The 21,682-nt window shown below is 41.3% G+C and overlaps 1 protein-coding gene across 1 annotated transcript in view; it reads left to right on the top strand.

The window, feature by feature from the left end:
- LOC130705642 (ATP-binding cassette sub-family C member 4-like) overlaps positions 1-21,682 on the top strand; it is a 193,929-nt gene that overhangs the window by 132,204 nt on the left and 40,043 nt on the right. The window contains 5 exon segments of the mRNA XM_057533225.1: positions 3,605-3,724; positions 4,872-4,995; positions 5,920-5,995; positions 7,472-7,666; positions 14,065-14,220. Coding sequence (XP_057389208.1) covers positions 3,605-3,724; positions 4,872-4,995; positions 5,920-5,995; positions 7,472-7,666; positions 14,065-14,220 — 671 coding nt within the window.

Here is a 21,682-nt window from a genome sequence, read left to right as displayed (position 1 = left end):
TGTCAGAAGTAATATATTTGAAAAATACATTCTTTCTCATGTTCAAAGATGGCAATTAAGTTGCACTTGTTAAATGCTTTGAAAAGGTAAGTGCTGTTACTTTCAGGTTTGCATGTATCATCACCAGTATTTGGTGTGATACCACCCTGTTTGTGGTCCCCCTTCCCCAAAGCTGTTCATATAAATGGCTGCTGAAAATAATCCCCTTAGAAGGACACAGGAGGGGGAATCCGTTGAGTACGCATTTAGTTTATTACTCCATTCAACTTCCTAGTTTTAGAATAATGGGAAACACATTTTATGATTAATTATTCTATTCTGCAGGTAATCAGACAGGATGAAATAAATCAGAGCTTATCTCACTATTAATGCACAAACATATTTCGTTAATATTAAAACAAAAAATTATAAGGAAAGTAGAATTGTTATATATTTTTAAAAAAGGTATGAGGGGCTTCCCTGGTGGCGCAGTGGTTGAGAATCTGCCTGCCAATGCAGGGGACACGGGTTCGAGCCCTGATCTGGGAAGATCCCACATGCCGCGGAGCAACTGGGCCCGTGAGCCACAACTACTGAGCCTGCGCCTCTGGAGCCTGTGCTCCGCAACAAGAGAGGCCGCGATAGTGAGAGGCGTGGCGCGCGCACCGCGATGAAGAGTGGCCCCCGCTTGCCACAACTAGAAGAAAGCCCTCGCACAGAAACGAAGACCCAACACGGCCATAAATAAATAAATAAATAAATAAAAATTAAAAAAAAAAAAAAAGTATGAGGACAATAGCCAAAAGGTAAGGAAGGAAGATGTTTATTACATCAGAAATCCCAACCATCTAGGTAGTTATTGCAAATTAATACCAACTTAACTTTCTAGAAACCAAGCCAAGAAGGGAAGCATATTGATCCCAAGGTTCTTCGTATCTACTAAGTGGGAAAAAAATCTAAATTCATCAAGACAAAGGAGTTTTTTTGTTGTGGTATTTGTGTGTTTTTTTTAAAGTAATAAATTCTTAAGAGGCATTTATCCTAAGTGTTTACGTAAAGGATAGTGGACATCAGTTTCATAAAAGCTGTGGAAAAAGGTTTCAGTCATCAAGAGAACCAGCTAAAGCCCCGTGAGGTCTGGTTTTGTGAGGTGTTTGAATGGACCGTGGAGCAGTCGAGTCCAGATGTGTGCACTGTTCTGCCCGTGTGACTTGGTAGGATGGTAGGACCTGGGGAAGCAGGAGAGGAAGTGATGAGCTCCATCTGGTCTTTTGTGTGCGCGAGGCTTCAGATGTTTTATAATTTGAGGCCACTCGTGAAATGGAGTCATTCAGCAGTCTTGTTGCGAAGCAGATGTGGTACATTCAAAGAGGAGTTGCTCCAGAAGGAATGCTTGACAGGTTTTTCGCCTGGGGCGAGGACCACCTCCCATCCACATGAAAGTGGAGAGAAGGGCACCTCCTGAGGCTTTTTTAAAGAATCGGTACAGGAATTTTTCAGTGTGTGTTACGGGGGTTTTGAAAACTTGGGCACAGCTCCTGTGGAGTATTTGTGTTTTCGGCACCCTAGTAGGCTGTGACAGTGTTAGACCATAAGTTCAATCTGTATACTCCCTCCTCCACTCCCCCAGATAACTAAATGTGGTGGTCAGTTCATTAGAACTGTTTATGTTTTCTCTCTAGACAGTGGGTCTCTGTCATAAATAATAACAGTGCTGTTTTCTCTATACAGTAAATGATAGTATGTCTTAAGGCCACTGCTAGAGCCACTAGCAAAAAGAAGGACGGCTGATTGCTGTGGCCAGACGACATAAACCTGCTTCATTTTTGTGCTCTGAAGAACTACTAAAGTCCTGAGGTTTATTTTCAGATCCTACTGCCTAGCTGCCTCTGGAAGCTTAGGTTAACTTTTGTCATCTTAATGACAAATCTGCAGCTGATTATAATGGGGTTTTTTTGCATATTTTTGCAAAAGCGAGCATAGCAGTGGTCAGTCAGGGAGCAGTACATAAAACCAGGATGAAGTTTGGCTGCCTTTCTCTAGCCAACTTTATTCATTTGGCAGTGCCTGAATGAGGAAGCCATATCCAAGGTCACAGACTCACACTGTCCCTGACAACAACAGGTTATAGCCTAGTTCACGGTGGGGAATGAAAATCGTAAGGGTCCTCCCTGCCCAGCAGCCTGAAGCCCACCTGTTCCCTGATGTGCAGGAGGCAGACCCTGGTGCTTGTGTTCAGTGTGCTCTTAGAGAAGATGGCAGGAAATGAATGGCCAGTCATGTGACACCAGGCCCCAAACCCACATGAAGTCACTCAAAAGAGAATGGACACTAAGGCCACGGTCAGATTCTAAAAGAGCAATGTGAGTGTCACATGCAGAGTGACCTCCAGAAGCCTCAAGTATCCAGCAGGCAGTTAATAAAAACATCCATCAGGTTCATGGAGTAGAGTCAAGACTATTCAGAGACGCCTCGGCTGCCCAGGTCCTGTGGGCACAAGGGCAGTGCGATACCCAGGCTCCGTGACCTGCAGAGAGGCTCTTGATGCAGGTTCAGGGAAAGTCCCAGGATGCAGGGAGACAGCAGACTGTCTGTTCACCTTCTTATCTCACCCGTGTCCTGTGCCTGGCACTGTTCCAGTTTGGGGGATATGCCGATTTTATCCCAGCCCTTAAGTTACTAATCTAAGGTGGAGACAACACATAGATGCTCATCAAAATTCAGGTGGTGAGGACTCTCACAGAGAATTAACTTTAAAAATGCTGCTGACTCAAAAATTAGTGGACAGTAGTTACTCAGCCGTGAAAAAGAATGAAATATTGCCATTTGCAGCAAAATGGCTGGACCTAGAGAATATTATTCTTAGTAAAGTAAGTCAGAGAAGGGCAGTATAAATTCTATATGGTATCACTTATGTGTGGAATCTAAAAAATAATACAAGTGACTATATATACAAAACAGAAACAGACTCAGAGACATAGAAAACAAACTTACGGTTACCAAAGCGGGCAGGGAGGGAGGGAGGAACAAATTAGGAGTATGGGATTAACAGATACACACTACTATACATTAAGTAGGTAAGCAACAGGATTTACTGTATAGCACAGGGGATTCTATTCAATAACTTGTAATAACCTATAATGGAACATAATCAGAAAAAAACTGAATCACTGCGCTATATACCTGAAACTAACACATTATTGCAAATCAACTATACTTCATTAAGTTTTTAAAAAATTAGTGAACAACTGGAGGGATATCAGGGAAGAATTTGGAGGGAAGCGTGTTTGAGGAGGACCTTGATGAATGAGCTAGTAGAGAATTTCTGTATCTAAATCTAGCTGTGATTTGAATCTGGTCAAAGATAGGTTCAGAGAGAATCTTCATTTCCAGGTCATTAAAGTGCAGCTTGGTGTGAGCAGGTGTGAGCAGGTGTGAGCAGGTGTGAGCTTGAGGCTTCATGCGGAGGACCCTCTACAGAAGCGGCATCATCCCTCTTCTCCCAGGCAGCCCTCCAGGAAGCCCTTTGGCAGGATGTGCAACCACAGAGCACGAGAGGCAGTTGGTCTCCTTGCATCCAGCCTCCCTAACTTTCTCTGTCGTTTGTCTGTCTCTGCTTCCCCAGCTCGGAGCCTAGTGTTTTCCCACTTAGCATCTTCTCTCCGGGGACTCTGGACCATCCGGGCAAACAATGCTGAACAGAAGTTTCAGGAAGTGTTCGACACACACCAGGACTTGGATTCAGGTCTGTAAGTTTCTGGAAATGATTTCAAAGGATGGGAGGTGCTGCCTTCTGAGGCTTGAGTCCTTGTCAGGTGGCCTCGCTGGCCCACACCTCTCTCTGCCTCCCCACGTCCTCCTCCCCACCCCTTCCTCTCAGCCTCCCCTCTGTGCTCCCCTCTTCCCCTGTCACACCCCTGCTTTTCTCCCCTCACTGGCTTATGTTGTCCTTCCGTCACTGTGACCTGTGGCTTTCTGTCCCTTTAGGGCAGGAGTCAGCAAACTTTATTTTGCAAAGAGCCAGAGAGTAATATTTTAGGCTGTGTTTGCCATACTGTCTCTGTTGTAACTTTTCAACTTTCCTGTTTTAGCACAAAGACAGACAAAGATAATACATCAGCAAATGGCCATGGCTGTGTTCCAATAAAACTTTATTTTCAGAACAGGTGGTGGGCCGTTTTTGGCCCCCAGGCTGTAGTTAGCCGACTCTCTTTTCACAGCATGAAGGGCAGCAGATGTGATTGAGGAAAATAATTTCCTAATTTGCCACCCACTTGATGTGTATTATTCTTTGTATCAGTGAAGTTCTTTCTAGGTAGAAATTTCAGAATTTCCTCTAAGTCTATAAAATCCTGGCTCATTTATCCAATCTTTATTGTATTTTGAAGATAAAGTGGCATTTTGAAAGCCACATGCGGATCCTGTTAGCTGGTGGTCGTTTAGATACTGGCTCGTAAGAACAAACGCTATGCGGGGCCCCGCAGTAAGTGCAGAAGGTGCTGGAAACAGTGTGAGCTGAGCTCTGTGCTACTGGAGAAAAGGGAACAGTTGACATGTGAGAGGATAAGCCTCACTTTGAGGCCCAGCACTGCAGGAAATGTACCAATGAGACCATTTTTCCATGTTCTTTATTATGATTGTATTTCTGTTTATAACCTGTGGGTTGAATTTTTCAGTGCATGCTTCCCACAAAGCCCCTGGACTGATTCCTATGTGTACCATATGTTGTCTTCTGTCAAAACCTAGCTTTCTGGAGTCTTCAGGCTCCTTGGGTGTGGAGCTTTGCTGTCCTACCTTGTGTAAAATCTTGTGTAGCTCAACTGAGCAAAATGCTGTCCCTCATTAGAAGCAGCTAACGTGGTTTTTCTACTTATTCATTATGCTTATTACAGTTCACAAATCCAAAGGCTTGGTTACTGCTTTTGACTACGTCCCGATGGCTCGCTGTGCGTCTGGATGCCATCTGTGCCATCCTGGTCACTGTTGTTGCCTTTGTGTCCCTGATTCTGGCAGAAAGTAAGTACAGATGTGAACGTTTGTGGTATGCCCACAGTTTATAGCTTTGTTTACAGTTATTAAATTAGACTCTTGCCATCTTGTCGAATATACACTGTTTGGTTCTAATAAATTATATTATAGCATTTTAAGCGTGTGATTCCACAGTGTGGTCCATGTGAAGTCATTTGTGTCTTGATGAGACCTTTTATCTTTTTTTTTCTTTTTCTGAATGGGTGGAGGTCTTCGCAACTGTAGCAAGCTGACCTTCTGAACATTCCAGGTAGTGTCCTATAGTTGGGAGGAGAGAACCAAGTTTACCATTAAGCTTTTTGTTCAGCTGAGCACTTTAGGTTTTAGCTTTAGGGCTACTCAGATCTCTTGGTTGTGGGTACTGAGGTGAGAAAGAGTCCCTGTAGGAAAGAACAGTATCCTCTGCTGTGTGGGTACCAGACGAGCAGGTATTGGCCTGCATGCCATGAACTCACCATCCCTAACTACTCCATAGTAACAACACTGAATAAGAAACAATGAGAGTGGTATTTAAGGTTTAAAAGCACTGGTTCTTAAAACCCATTGCCTTGTTTTTCGTGGTTTCACCTGCAGCTACATTGGACGTAGTTAGTGAAATTACATAATGATTCTTGAAACCGTAATGACGAAAGTCTGAATAATGACATTATTCCTCACCTATATAATACTGTAAAATATATGTCAATCCTGTTGGGATTAATAAACGCATCTAACAGTCTTTCTAAATTTATAGTGGGTTATTTTTTACTGTGTTATGGTCTCAATCAACAGATAGTAAAAGTATGAGTAATACTGTCATTGTATGAAATGATTTAAATATGTAAAGGGGTCTTCTTGGTAAAGTGACAGGAGGAGCTGAGCAAGGGGTTGAGAATGAGACTGACTTTGTTCCCCTTCTTCTTCCTCATTTAGCTTTGGATGCTGGGCGGGTTGGCCTGGCACTGTCTCTCGCCCTCACGCTCATGGGGATGACCCAGTGGTGCATCAGGCAAAGCGTCAAAGTTGAGAATATTGGGATGTTTATCTTATCGTTCTTAGCTTTTTCAAGTCTCCTTGCCATTAAATGGCATAAAAGCAATTCTTATGTAAAATAGTAAAACTGTTATTTTTACGTCATAGTTAAGAGATTTTTTTATATCCTCCTCCATCTGTTTAAAGTTAATGTAAAATAAAATATATACATCTTTTTCTCAGTCTTACGTGTGCCGTATCAGCAGGTTTTATATTCATCACAAGCTGTCTTCAAATATAATAAATGTCTCTGTAAGAGGGAGGTTCTGAAATCCTGGAGAGAATATAAGCTAATTTCTTAGGGGTTCGTTTATTTTTGTTTCTTAATGGGTAATTCCTCATTTTTGGTAAAAGAAGAATTCAGTATTTTGAGGTTTGTTTATTTAATTAATAGGTTCCTCTGTCCCCCATTTTAGCATATGATCTTGTATGTGTTGAACACCTGAATTTGCTGGTGTCCCTTTTTTCTGGTAGGATAAGCCCCCTCTCAGAATGAGCTATCAAAGGTGTCAAATTAAAGTTGTTTAAAAGGCCTTAGTCGATATGTAAATTATACTCTCTTTTGAATATTAGCATCTTCTCCTGAAGGGAGAGAAACAATAGAAACAAAATCTTTCCATTTCTTTCTTCTAATAGAGTAGAAAGTGATTAATTATTATTATTATTATTTTTTAAATGAATAGCCCAGTTTGCTTTTTTTTTTTTTTTTAAAGAAATTCACGTTCTTTTATTTATTTATTTATTTATTTATGGCTGTGTTGGGTCTTCGTTTCTGTGCGAGGGCTTTCTCTAGTTGTGGCAACCGGGGGTCACTCTTCATCGTGGTGCGCGGGCTTCTCACTGTCGCGGCCTCTCTTGTTGCGGAGCACAGGCTCCAGACGCGCAGGCTCAGTAGTTGTGGCACACGGGCCCAGTTGCTCCGCGGCATGTGGGATCTTCCCAGACCAGGGCTCGAACCCGTGTCCCCTGCATTGGCAGGCAGATTCTCAACCACTGCGCCACCAGAGAAGCCCGTGATTAATTATTAAAATGAGGTGTGGTGACCATCCAGTCCTGCTCGTCTATAACCGATGGCCCTTCTGTAGCAACACATTACTGACGGGCGTCCATCAGTATTCTTTTCTTTAACAAAATTCTTTTGCTTTTTATTCAGGTGTGAAAAGTGGATCAATAAGATCTTTGCCTTCATTTCTCTAATTCTTTAATTTTAATACAATGTTGAAGGAAGTAGCTGTAAAGGACAGTGTTACAAGGCCATAAACAAGTTTGCAAATCATCAAAGGCTTCATCAAACTCCTACTTCTGTCCTTTGTGTTTGCTAAGACCTGAGATATTCTTAACCATAGAAACGCAGATGTAAAGATATAAAAGCAGAATGCTTCGTTTACAATCTCTGAACATCCATGAACGAGACCTTCCCTTCGTAACTCATGTGATGTCATATGTGTTGCAGATGATTTCAGTAGAAAGAGTGATTGAATATACAGACCTTGAGAAAGAAGCGCCCTGGAAATACTTCTTTCATCGTCTACCACCAGCCTGGCCCCATGAAGGAAAGATTTTCTTTCAAAATATTAACTTAAGGTACAGCTTGGACGGGCCTCTGGTATTGAAGGACCTGACAGCAGTCATTAACTCAAGAGAAAAGGTTTGTTTAAGCCATTTGCCTCTTTAAAATCCAGCTTAAGATTTAGCACTGCATCTGCTGTTGGGTTCCTCGTCAGTGTGGCAGGGGGGACTCTTTGTTCCTCTTGGATGCAAATTAGATCAGTGACATTGTAGGTGAATCTTTCTTGGAAACCGACCATGGAATGGAGATCCCAGCATTTCTTTCCCTGTGTGGTGAGCTGCCTCATGGTGGTTGGTGGGTCCTGGAGCTTCTTAGAAATGCAGTATCTCAGGCCCACCCAGACTTATTGACTCAGAATCACATTTAAACAAGACCTCCCAGTAAAGTCGTTTCTCTCCCATAGGCAATTTTTGATGACTGATAACCTGTGATTTCCAAGAAATGTCCTTTGACAGTTTGCAATTGAGCTCATGAATCACCTAACCCCTCTTGTGTCTTAGCAGGCGGCTCTAGAAAGTTCTGTGCCACTTACCCTACAAATTTACTTACTTTTATATTCTGCAAATCGTGCCTTTACATTATAATCTAATTCTGTGTGATTCCAGTGCATTTATTTGCATCTTTTCAGCGGAGTCTGTCTTCATCACAGGCAGTTTTCATCCTGCTGTCTGGCCTTCCCCACACCAGCCTCCTGGGGGCACTATAGGTATTTCACCACAGGCTCGGCCCTGCCTGGGCTTGGAGTCAGAGACAGCCCAGTGTAGCAGTGTATGTGCAGCTCTTTCACCACCTGATGGGATCAAAAATTACTCTTGCTGCCCGAAGCAGGGCACTGGGTCTGTCTGGCCTGTTTCCCAGGCACCATGTGCCCACTTAGCTGCAGGTTTCTCTCCCAGCCCAGCTGTGGGTGCCAGTTCTTCCTGCTGACAGCCAGCCCACCTGAGCTCAGGTACCTGTGTCCGTGTCATGCTTTAACTGTCTGGCATAGGAGCCATATGGCAGGCCTGTTCTTTTAACTGCAGCTACACCTCTCCCCGCTTTCTCTTCTAGCTACACAGAGGGGCATAATAAGCTGCCAGGCCATCCAGGTGATAAGGAGGCCATCAGCAGAATGGAAAAGAGGCTGATGCAAGTGTATTTGAGTCCCGTCCTGTGACTTACGGGCTCCATGATTTCAGGCAGACTAATTAATCTTACCAAGTCTCAATCTTTTCTTTTGCAAAATGGAAGTGATAGGACCTAACCTCTAGGGTTGTTGAACAACTTAAACAAGATAAGACACTTAAAGCACCCAGCATGGAGACCAGCATAGAGTAAATGCCTGGACAAAGATTGTTGTCATTTTCATAGTGTGTAAAATGACCGTAACCACTTATACTGTATCAGTTGTCTGCCCCGTGAAAATGTGAGGTTAGCCATTTGCAATTGCATTTATGGCGGTAGGATCCATCTGCCATGTCTTTTCTCTGTCCAGCTTATCATATACCTAAATAATATGGTAATCAATTTTCCGTAAATTTCTCCAGCTTGAGTTTAAAATCTCAGCTCCCTACATAATGCCTCTTTGTCTCAGGACACCACAGGTAATACAAATAATACAAAGGCAAATCCAATACAGATCGTACTGTCAACACATACAGTCCAGTTGAAAAAATAAGAAAAAGGCCATATTAGCTTTGTAAGATAGAAGGAGGTCATCATTTTTATGGGACTTTAGAAAAAGATGGTATCACGTCTATTAGGGTTGAGAGAAGTCCACAGGAGGGGTCAGGGAGAGCATTTCTGAGGAATTAGGCCGGTGAAGGAGACTTAGTGATATATGGTTAGGGTTTCAGCAGGTGGAAATGCATGTGGAAGGCATTCCGGGAGGTGGAACCAGCATGAGCAAAGGCACGATGCCCTGATTCAGTGAATGAAGAACTTCGCACCTGCAGAGCATTCAGGGAAAAGAACTGCCAGGTGTATAGCACACATTTTCACGTTCAGCCGTCACAACTACCTAGTAACCCCAAGGAAGCTGCCTCGTGGAGATGGAGGATGGAGAGGTAAGCGGGGACAGTTTTGTAGCGGAGACTTCCCGGGGTGGAGAGACGGGCACAGAGCCACCTTCGGGAGTTTAATCTGAGAAGTGGGTGCACGTGGACCAGAGTGGGCAGATGCGGAAGGCAGGGAGCCAGTAGCTGCTGGGCCTCCGGCAAGACGTCAGGGAAAGTGATTCCACTTTTTGGAATCAAACTGATGTCAATTAAAACAAAGTTATAACACCTAGGTTTGTGAATGTGCACCTAGGTTTACAAGTGGGAGTAGAAAATGGTATCTGGAATTCCCTGGCAGTCCAGTGGTGAAGACCCAGCACTTTCACTGCCGTGGGCCCGGGTTCAATCCCTGTATGGTTAGCTAAGATCCCCCAAGCCATGCAGCACGGCCATAAAAAAAAAAAAAAAAAGGAAAACAAAATATTATCATATGTCTGGAGGGTAGGTTGGCGCTACGTAACGGCTTCCTCTGAAAGTGTTCATACCTGTTTCTTATCAGTTGCACACCTAAGAATTTCTCTTAAGGAAATAATGAAGGTTGTTTGCAAAGATTTAGCTTCAGTGATATTTTTTTTTTTTTTAAGAAATTCACGTTCTTTTATTTATTTATTTATGACTGTGTTGAGTCTTCGTTTCTGTGCGACGGCTTTCTCCAGTTGCGGCGAGTGGGGACCACTCTTCATCGCGGTGCGCGGGCCTCTCACTGTCGCGGCCTCTCTTGTTGCGGAGCACAGGCTCCAGACGCGCAGGCTCAGTAATTGTGGCTCACGGGCCCAGTTGCTCCGCGGCATGTGGGATCTTCCCAGACCGGGGCCCGAACCCGTGTCCCCTGCATTGGCAGGCAGATTCTCAACCACTGTGCCACCAGGGAAGCCCCGCTTCAGTGATATTTAACAGAGTTATTTACAATAACAAAATATTGGAGACCATCTACCTATCCGGAAATTGGGAGTTAGTTAAATAAATGATCCCACATACTGTAATATTATGTAGCCATTAAAATAAATACTTTTGTGAAATACTGAATGAAAGCAGATTACAACAGTATGTTCATGTTAATCCCATTCTGTTTAAGTATATGAGCTTGTATCTTCAAGAACACATCAACATACAAGTCTAGAAAGTAAAAACATCAACATCTTAAGAATGGTGTTTAACCAGAGTGCTGGGGTGTAGCTAGAATTGACTTTTCAAATTCATTTGCACTGATTATGATTAAGGAAAGAGTTTCAAAGGAAAGAGACTCAGTGAGGGACTGAGTCATGAAACATCGCAGGAGTAGAATCTGCAGGGCTTGGCACCGTGCTGGACTCAGGGAAAGCTGGAAGTAAGGTGGACATTGTGAGCCCACGAGCCTGAGAAAGAAGGAATGAGAGTGAAGAGGGGAAGTCAGAGGAAGCAGCTGTTTTGTGTGGGGCATTGGGGGTTGATCATGTTGAGTTTGACGTATGAAGAGAGATCCAGGTGCAAATGTCTAACAAGTTGGTGTGTTAGTCAGAGGCCAACCCTGGCCTGTTTGAGAAAATAGAATGGGTATGTCTCAAAACACTGAAATAAGACTGTCTCCAAGTGTCTTTGGTATTAGGAATGTAAACTTACTCATACTGGTGACACTCTCCATGGGCAATTGGAAAAACCCATTGGTGTCCTGGGAAAGACTTCCAGAGTGTATTTTGATAACTGAATGGTAGAAACAGCCAGAGCAGATTTTCTCTGAGTTGCCTTTTTCTTAGGCACTCACAGTCCTGTGGTTGTGAGCAGCCCTCGGTGCCCCTGCATATCTCTGCCATTTACCAAGAGTCTGCAAATGTTCCCGTTTGCACAGATGGATCAGTTTCAGTAGAGCTGATAGTATGGGAACATATGCACATTCTCACAGACACAGTTCTCGCCTGTGTCCTGATGTGTGTTGGTTTACATATGAGAACACCCAGAAATACAGGCATACCTGGTTTTATTGTGCTTCACAGATCATGCATTTTTTAGAAATTGAACATTTGTGGCAACCCTGAATCAAGCAAGTCCATTGGCCCCATTTTTCTTACAGCCTTTGTTCACTCCCTGTCTCTGTGTCACATTTTGGTAATTCTTGCAATATGCCAAATCTTTTCAATATTATTATATCTGTTATGGTGATCTGTGGTCAGCATTCTTTAATGTTACTACAACCCAATGAAGTCTCAGATGATGGTTAGCACTTTTTTTTTTAGCAATAAAGTATTTGAAAATTAGGTATGTACATTGTTTTTCAGATATAATGCTATTGTACACTTAGTAGGCTACAGTATAGTGTAAGCATAAATTTTATATGTATAGAGAAACAAAAAACTTATGACTTGCTTTATTTGGTGATATTCACATTATTGTGGTTGTCTGGAACCAAATCCACAATATGTTCAAGGTCTGCCTGTACACAGAACACATGAGTCATATATATATACACGCACTAGGGCCTGCCTATATGCAGAGAATGGCCCATCTATATTACATATATTAGGGTTTAACATAAGGTATAAAATGGCTACAAAATAATAAAATTAGCTAAACTCACTTTTCTTACATTTAATCTCTATAGAGATAAATTCTTTTTTGAAATGCTATGATTGATTTTACAAAGATTCGAAACTTTGGAGGCATTCAAATGAGAAAATATGAAAAGTTCCCAGCATTCTGATTTCATGCTCAGAAAGACTCAGTTCTTCTCTGCTTAAAGCCGTGAGTTTTAAAAATTTGCTGAATAAATTTACAAATGATTGAAAGCATGTCCTGCACCCCACGTCGATTCCAAATTTCTGAATAGAAATGAAATCATCTCTTGGGAAGCTCCCACCACGGCGCTGGGCAAACTTATTGATAAAAAAGGCCAGTTTCTGTATAGTACATGTTTGGATGCACACATTTAAAAGCCAGTTTTTACAGTATAGTTTTATTCCTGACCAGCATTTTACCTGCATTATATTGATTCCTTAATCTTATTCTTAATGCACTTAATTTCTCTCTACTTTGGCTTTAATAACTAGACTGAAACTTGCATGTATCTTTCCAAGGAGCAATTGTAAGTATTAAGTTGTTTGTAAACCGCCTTTTGAACTGCTCAGAGGAAAGGTCCCATATAAGTAGCCAATGTTGTTTGTGTTGTTGTTGATCTCATTATGTGTATTTTGTCTGCTGGCTACTGTCTTTTACGGCACTGAGACCTGCATTTTATAATTTTAAGATGTTTCCTTTCAAGATAGGGTATAATTAAGATATTTAACATCAGGAAGTGATTTAGTTTCTCTACCAAAGAATAATTCCTCTTAAATAATAGATCCCTGAGAAAATGAGTACTTGTTTATGTATAACACTTCTTACTTGACTTGTTGACATCTCTGTAAAATTACCCACATAATTCTCAAGGTCAAAATGCCTAGACAGTAGGAATAAAGCTAATTTAGAAGTGAACTTCTTATGGGCCACTTAGGATGGGGTCCCCAACCCCCGGGCCGCAGACTGGTACCAGTCGCAGCCTGTAGGGAGCCGGGCCGCACGGCAGAAGGTGAGCAGCGGGCAAGCAAGTGAAGCTTCGTCTGCCGCTCCCCACCGCTCCCCACCGCTCCCCATCGCTCGCTCGGACTACCTACCGCTTGAACCATCCCCCACCCCTCCAACCCCGCCTGTCCTTGGAGAAATTGTCTTCCACGAAACTAGCCCCTGGTGCCAAAAAGGGTGTGGACCGCTGACTTAGGAGAATGCTAGCTTTTTTTTTTTTTTTTTTTAGTTCTATATATATATATATATATATATATATATATATATATATATATACACACACACACACACACACACACACACATATATATGTATTTTTAACACCGTTATTAGAGTATAATTGCTTTACAATGGTGTATCAGTTTCTGCTTTATAACAAAGTGAGTCAGTTATACATATACATATGTCCCCATATCTCTTCCCTCTTGCATCTCCCTCCCTCCCACCCTCCCCATCCCACCCCTCGAGCTGATCTCCCTGTGCTATGCGGCTGCTTCCCACTACCTATTTTACTTTTGGTAGTATATATATGTCCATGCCAGAGACTGCTAGCTTTTCACTGCCAGTAGATTGATTCTGTTATTTTTAACTCTTTTTGAGACCAGGGGGTCTCAACCAGGGGACATTTGTCAGTATCTGATATTTTTGGTTGCCAAAATGTGGGAGATGCTTCTGGTATCTAGTGGGTAGAGTCCATGGCTACTGCTAAACATCCTACAGTAATACACAGAACAGGCCCCTGACCCCCCAACAATAAATTATCTAGCCCGTAATGTCAACAGTGCCATGGTTGAGAAACTTATAGACTACTCTTTATATAGAACGTTAAAAATTCATCTTCAACAGCCAGGGTTCCTCCTAGGTTTGTTGCATATTGTTAATTCTTAATCCCGATGGATCTCTTTACAGGTTGGCATTGTGGGAAGAACAGGAGCTGGAAAAAGTTCCCTCATCGCTGCCCTTTTTAGACTGTTAGAAACTGAAGGTGAAATTTCCATCGATGGGATCTTGACAACCATAATTGGATTTCACCATTTAAGGAAGAAAATGTCAGTTGTAGCTCAGGTATGCACATCAGAACATTCTCACATGTTCTTTTTATAAGGCACCTAAGTTTAATTGCTTTTAAGTTGATTAGTTTTTTCAAATTGCATGAAAGTGTCGATCCGTTTTCCCCCAATAGAGCATATTTTTAGCAGCAGGTGTTTTCAGCAGATACTTTCAGCAGATACCAGGGTTGGTTTGTTTGTTCTTTCATTTGTTTTGTGTGCATGTGATTTAATAACTGACCCAGATAGATTTCTGGACTCATACTTCCTCAGGTGCCACATTTTTATCCACTGATAACCACATAATACTGAGAACAAAACGATAAATGATTAGTTCAGCACTGGAGAGGTTCCTATAGAGAAACACGAATTTTAAGTGTCTTAAAGATGGAATTTTGCTGTAGGAAATAAAGCTACTTTTTCAAAGGTGATTATCTCCCTGGAAGGCTTTGTGAAACTGTGGAGCTTTGAGAATTACAGGGTGTATTGATGGTCTGGGGAACCTTTTAGAATTCAACCCTTAATAAATGATTAACCAGGCAGGCAGTACAGAATAATGAGGAAGAGCACAGGCCACGGAATCCCATCTCTGTGCTCTTCAGTCTTCTCCCCCTTACAAGGCAGCTGACAGGACCAACTCATCGAGCCGCTGTGAGGACTAAATAAGTCAGTGCATGTGGAGTGCTTCCCGGAGACCCTATACACAGTTGCTGTGACGGTGGAGCGTTGAACTGACCTTCTCTTCCTGGGCTCTGCTTCTGTTCTCTTTTGTTCTGCTTCTTAAAGATGTATGACTTTCAGGGATTGTTTTAGAGACTGGATTATATGCACAGGAGAAACTCCTGCCATTCCTTATGGTTCACCCACCCAACATAATTCAGTGACTATTTATTGAATAATTACTATCCTACAGGTATATACCCAAGGGCAACATAGGCCCTGTGCCTTCATCTTCCATCCTGCCCTCTGCTTTGACAGCCTTGCTGATTTTGTTTTTTAATTTTGAGGATTTTTTTTTTAATTCTCTACAATTATCTGGCCATCAAGGGAAGCTCAGAAAAACACCCTCTTGAGATGAGAAACACAAAGAGGAGACGACACAAAAAGATCCAGGCAAATGTTCATCCTGGAGTGTGGGTATAATGAGCTCTGTAATGCCTGTTCATCCTGGAATGTGGGTATAATGAGCTCTGTAATGCCTGTTCATCCTGGAGTGTGGGTATAATGAGCTCTGTAATGCCTGTTCATCCTGGAATGTGGGTATAATGAGCTCTGTAATGCCTGTTCATCCTGGAATGTGGGTATAATGAGCTCTGTAATGCCTGTTCATCCTGGAGTGTGGGTATAATGAGCTCTGTAATGCCTGTTCATCCTGGAGTGTGGGTATAATGAGCTCTGTAATGCCTGTTCATCCTGGAGTGTGGGTATAATGAGCTCTGTAATGCCTGTTTATTAGGAAGCATATAGAACATGGCACCCAAGGGAAGGAGAACGTGGACTTGTGTCTTATGACTGAGTACAGCTGTTGCTACCTACCCCTGGCCTCTAAAATACCTGGAATTACTCTAAGTATTTTTGAAATCAAGATGTTCCTTTCAGGCCACAATGAGATGCCACTTCACACCCCTTAAGATGTCTACTATAAAAAAAAAAAAAGAAAATAACAAGTGTTGACTAGGATGTGGAGAAATTACAGTCCTCGTGCATTGCTGGTAGGAGTGTAAAATGGTGCAGCCACTGTGGAAAACAAGATGGAGTTTCCTCAAAAAGTTAAAAATCGAATTATTATATGATCCAGTAATTCTGCATAAGGTTATAAACCCAAAAGAATTGAAACAGGGTCTTGAAGAGCTCTCTGTACAGGCGTGTTCATAGCAGCCTTATTCTCAATTGCAAAAAGGTGGAGGCACCCAAGGGTGCATCAACAGATGAATGGATAAACAAAATGTGGTACATATGTATACAATGCAATATTATTCAGCCTTATAAAAGAAGGAAATTCAGACACATGCTACAACACAGATGAACCTTGAGAACATTATGCTAAGTGAAATAAGCCATTCGCAAAGGACAAATACAGTATGATTCTACTAATATGAGGTACCTAGAGTAGTCAGTTCATGGAGACAAAAAGTAGAATGGTGGCTGCCAGGAGCTGCCAGGATGGAGAAGTGGGGAGTTGTTGTTTAATGGGTACCGAGTTTCACTTTTGCAAGATGAAAGGAGTTCTGTGGCTGGATGGTGGTGATGGCTGTAAAACAATGTGAATATATTTAATACCACTGAACTGGACACTCAAAAATGGTTAAAGTGGTAAATTTTATGTGTATTTTACTACAATTAAAAAGAAATATTTTAAGACATCCCTTTCAGGAAAAATGGGAAGAACTTTTCAGTACATATAATCCCTGTATTTAAAGATTCCCTCTGGCTATTAGATTCATGACTTAGTGATTACAGTAGAAAATAAATGAGTTTAGATTCCCAAGTTTTAAGTTTTGATTGTACCCATTTCTGAAATGGCCAGATGAGACTATTTAGCAGAAATAATGGGCATGTCTCTAAAGTCCTTTCATATTCTCGGATGAAAGGATCTGGAAGCGTGCCCTGCATTATCTTTAATGTTTCTTAATAAGAAAAGGCTGTATGTTTGTGTACGTAAAGAACTCTATAAATAAAGAAAGGATGGATGATTCTTGGCTCTGCTGAAAATGTCTGGAAGCACATCTGAGCAAAGACTAAATATACCTTGACATCACCAGGTTTTGGTTCTGTTCCATCAGTTTCCACCCTACTTTTGAGCATGCTCTGTGTACACACTCCAGAGAGTTTGTTTATAAAACAGTGCTAAGCTTTGTATCCATGTAGATAATGATCACCAACCACTGTAAACAAAGAACCTTTATTTTCCACTTTTTATGTGTTTGTCTCCAGGGCGCAGTGTTGGTTGATTAGAGGGAGAGAATCTGTAGACACTGTGCAATGTGTAAAGGTCCCAGGAAATCATTCAGGAGGCAGCCAGGGATAGAATGTTTAAGAGCGTAGACTGAGTGTCAGTATGACCTACATCTTTATTCCTGTTCTGCCTCATACGAGTTTGTGACCTTGATGAAGTCACTCGGCTTCCAAGCTTCAGAGTCCTCCTCATTCTTAAACCAGGTCTAGGAACTACTGCCACACAGATTTGCTGTGAAGATGTGAGTGGGTGTGAAAACATTTGTGGCCCATGCCTTGTTCTTGGGAACACTCAGTCGATAGGAACTATCATTGTTCTTAAGGATCAGGGCACTAAACTTTTAGGTATTATTTCTACTGATATAAAAAGAGTAACGGGGCTTCCCTGGTGGCGCAGTGGTTGAGAATCTGCCTGCCAATGCAGGGGACACGGGTTCGAGCCCTGGTCTGGGAAGATCCCACATGCCGCGGAGCAACTAGGCCCATGAGCCACAATTACTGAGCCTGCGCGTCTGGAGCCTGTGCTCCGTAACAAGAGAGGCCGCGATAGTGAGAGGCCCGTGCACCATGATGAAGAGTGGCCCCCGCTTGCTGCAACTGGAGAAAGCCCTCGCACAGAAACTAAGACCCAACACAGCCATAAATAAATAAATTTAATTAATTAATTAATTAATTTTAAAAAAAGAGTAACACATTCTGGACTGACTTTGCTCTTTAATTTCTGTTAATGTTTTTGTGATCCTTGATGATTTTCTTTATATTTATTGCTTATAATAAAAACCAAATTGTTTCCATCAGGATTGCAGCCTATATGGAAATTCAAATATGGGTAACACTATGAAAAGTTGTATTCTCCAAATAACTCACACATGCTAAAGAGTATAAACATAAACCTATGTTTTTCAATATACAAAATTATCATTTCCAAAAAAAAAAAAAAAAACCAAATTGTTTATATAAATTTAAAGAGTAAACCAAAAATAAAAAAACACAGTAGGAGTTTTGGGGAAAAGCATTAACAGAGAAATGTATCTAATTATTTTCTACCAAGAACAAGAAGAGAGAGTATCACTTTTTTGTGTTCTTTTGATTTCTGGCTCCCCTCCCACCAGGTTCTTTCCTGACTACCACCCTGTACCCACCTGTACTTTCCAGTTCCCCACCAAGACCTCCGGCATTTTTTTCTCATCCCTCCCCACATTCTCGACTATATTCTTCCTCTCCTTGAAGACAGGGCCTGTGTCTCTCATTTCTGTTGCTCTAGTGCTTGTTGCAGGCCCTGACAAGTTACACAAGTATTAATAATTCCTAACAATCGCAGAATCCTTAACACGTTTTAGCCTCTTTTCCTACCATCTGCCACTTAATCCTCACAATTCCCTCATCATCCTTATCTGACAGATTTAAAAACCAAGGCATTGTGAGCTTACCCCACTTACCAAGTAAGCGGCAGAGCCAGGATTCAAAAACCAAGGCATTGTGAGCTTACCCCACTTACCAAGTAAGCGGCAGAGCCAGGATTCAAATTGTGTGTGTGTGTGTGTGTTTGGTTTTCTTTAATTGAAGTATAGTTGATTTACAGTGTTTCAGGTGTATAGCAAAGTGATTTTATATTATTTATATAAAAGTTATATATACATAAATTTTTCAGATTCTTTTGTAATATAGGTTATTACAAGATATTGAATATAGTTCCATTTGCTACAAAGCAGGACCATGTTTATCTATTTTATATATAGTAGTGTATATTTGTTAATCCCAAATTCCTAATTTATCCCTCCCCATCACTTTCCCCTTTGGTAACAATTAGTTTGTTTTCTGTGTCTGTAAGTCTATTTCTGTTTTGTAATTAAGTTTATTTCTATCATTTTTTTAGATTCCACATATAAGGGATATGTGCTATTTGTCTTTCTCTGTCTGACTTACTTCACTTAGTATGACAATCTCTAGCTCCATCTGTGTTGCTGCAAATGGCATTATTTCATTCTTTTTTATGGCTGAGTAATATTCCAGTGTGTGTGTGTGTGTGTGTGTGTGTGTATTGTTTCTATGTCTTTGCTGTTGTAAGTAGTGCTGCTGTGGACACTGGGGTGCATGTATCTTTTTGAATCAGGGTTTTCATCTTTTCCGGATATATGACCAGGAATGGAATTTCTGGATCATATGTTAACTCTTTTTTCAGTTTTTTAGGGAACCTCCATACTGTTTTCCATAATAGCTGCACCAATTTACATTCCCACCAATGGTGTAGGAGGGTCCCCTTTTCTCCACACCATCTCCACCATTTATTTTTTGTAGACTTTTTAATGATGGACATTCTGACTGGTATGAGGGGATACGTCATTGTAATTTTGATTTGCATTTATCTAATAATTAGTGACATTGAGCATCTTTTCATGTGCCTGTTGGCCATCTGTATATCTTCTTTGGAGAAATGTCTGTTTAGATCTTATGCCTATTTTTTGATTGGGTTGTTTGGTTTTTTGATATTGAGCTGTATAAGTTGTTGTATATACAGAAATCTGTTGCATTTCTATACACTAACAACAAAATATCAGAAAGAGAAATTACGGAAACAATTCCATTTACCACTGCATCAAAAAAAAATAAGAAAACCTAGGAATAAACCTACTTAAGGAGGCAAAAGACCTGTACTCCAAAAACTATTAAGATTCTGATGAAAAAAATGGAAGACAACACAGATGGAAATGTGTACTGTGTTCTTGGATTGGAAGAATCAATATTGTTAAAGTGACCATACTACCAGAGCAATCTACAGATTTAATGCAATCCCTATATCAAATTACCAATGGCATTTTTCACAGAACTAGAACAAAAATTTTTTAAATTTGTATAGAAACAGAAAAGACCCTTAATAGTCAAAACAACCTTGAGAAAGAAGTAAGAAGCTGGAGGAATCACACTCCCTGACTTGAGGCTACACTAAAAAGCTACAGTAATGAAAACAGTATGGTACTGGCACAAAAATCAGATCCATAGATCAGTGGAACAGAACAGAAAGCTCAGAAATAAAACCACACACTTATGGTCAGTTAATCTAAGACAAAGGAGGCAAGAATATACAGTGGAGAAAAGACAGTCTCTTCAGTAAGTGGTACTGGGAAACCTGGACAGCTACACATAAAAGAATGAAATTAGGGCTTCCCTGGTGGCGCAGTGGTTGAGAACCTGCCTGCTAATGCAGGAGACGCAGGTTCGGGCCCTGGCCTGGGAAGATCCCACATGCCGCGGAGCGGCTGGGCCCGTGAGCCACAGTTGCTGAGCCTGCGTGTCTGGAGCCTGTGCTCCGCAGCGGGAGAGGCCGCGATGGTGAGAGGCCTGCGCAGCGCGATGAGGGGTGGCCCCTGCTTGCCGCAACTGGAGAAAGCCCTCACACAGAAACGAAGACCCAACACAGCCAAAAATAAATAAATAAATAAATTAAAAAAAAAAAAAAAAGAATGAAATTAGAACATTCTCTAACACCATATACAAAAATAAACTCAAAATGAATTAAAGACTATTAAACACCTAGAGGAAAACATAGGCAGAACACTCTTTGACATAATTTGCAGCAATATTTTCTTGGATCTCTTAGAGTAATGGAAACAAGAACAAAAGTAAACAAATGGGACCTAACTAAACTTAAAGGCTTTTGCACAGCAAGGGAAACCATGAACAAAATGAAAAGACAACCTATGGAATGGGAAAAAATATTTGCAAATGATGCAACCCACAAGGGATTAATTTCCAAAATATACAAACAGGATTCAAATTTAATTTACGGAGATTTCTGACTCCATAACCTGAGAAGCTAACCACTCTGCTAATGACTTCAACGCACTGTTGACCGCTGACACAATAGAACTGCTTCTTATCATGATTTCAAGTGTACGTGCACGTGCGCACACACAGAGAGGAACAAAAATTTCACAAAACAATATTACTCTTTCTCTGTACTCTGATACTTTCTATTTTATCAGTTCTATTCTAGTTCATATAAAAGACAAAATGATGGTCATGAGGTACAAAATTGACATCATGATCCATTGGTTGCACCTGCAGTTTGACAGACACCACCCCTCACTGTCCCCCTGTTGGGCTGGGCTCCTGGTCCATGTTAGCATCCCACCAGGAGCTTCATTGTTGTTCCAGATTCTCATAGCAGCCCCACAGGGTTAGCCCTGTTTTCCACTTAGGGAACTGAGTCTTGAGGATATTAATAACTTACCCTGAGTAAAATAGCAGTAGAATCAGAATTTAAAACTGACTCCAAATTTATTTTTTTTCAATAAATGTTTGTTGAACCTAATGATGTTCTCATCAGATATTTTCCCCATTTTTCCCATCACCCCATTCAAAATGATTCTCCAAACCATAACAAAAGTGAGTAAGTATAGAGCAAAGGTGGAAGATACTACTCCTAATGCTATGTCCCTCATTTGGAGAGTATCAGTTTAGAAATGTATTATTCACTTATATGTCATGGGCTAACAAGTGTCAGGAGGAGATACTCAAACTCT

This window comes from Balaenoptera acutorostrata, chromosome 18, assembly GCF_949987535.1.
Source record: "Balaenoptera acutorostrata chromosome 18, mBalAcu1.1, whole genome shotgun sequence".
NCBI classification, from domain to species: domain Eukaryota; kingdom Metazoa; phylum Chordata; class Mammalia; order Artiodactyla; family Balaenopteridae; genus Balaenoptera; species Balaenoptera acutorostrata.
The sequence above is the reverse complement of the archived record's forward strand: the minus strand, read 5'-3'. Positions and strand labels throughout refer to the sequence as shown.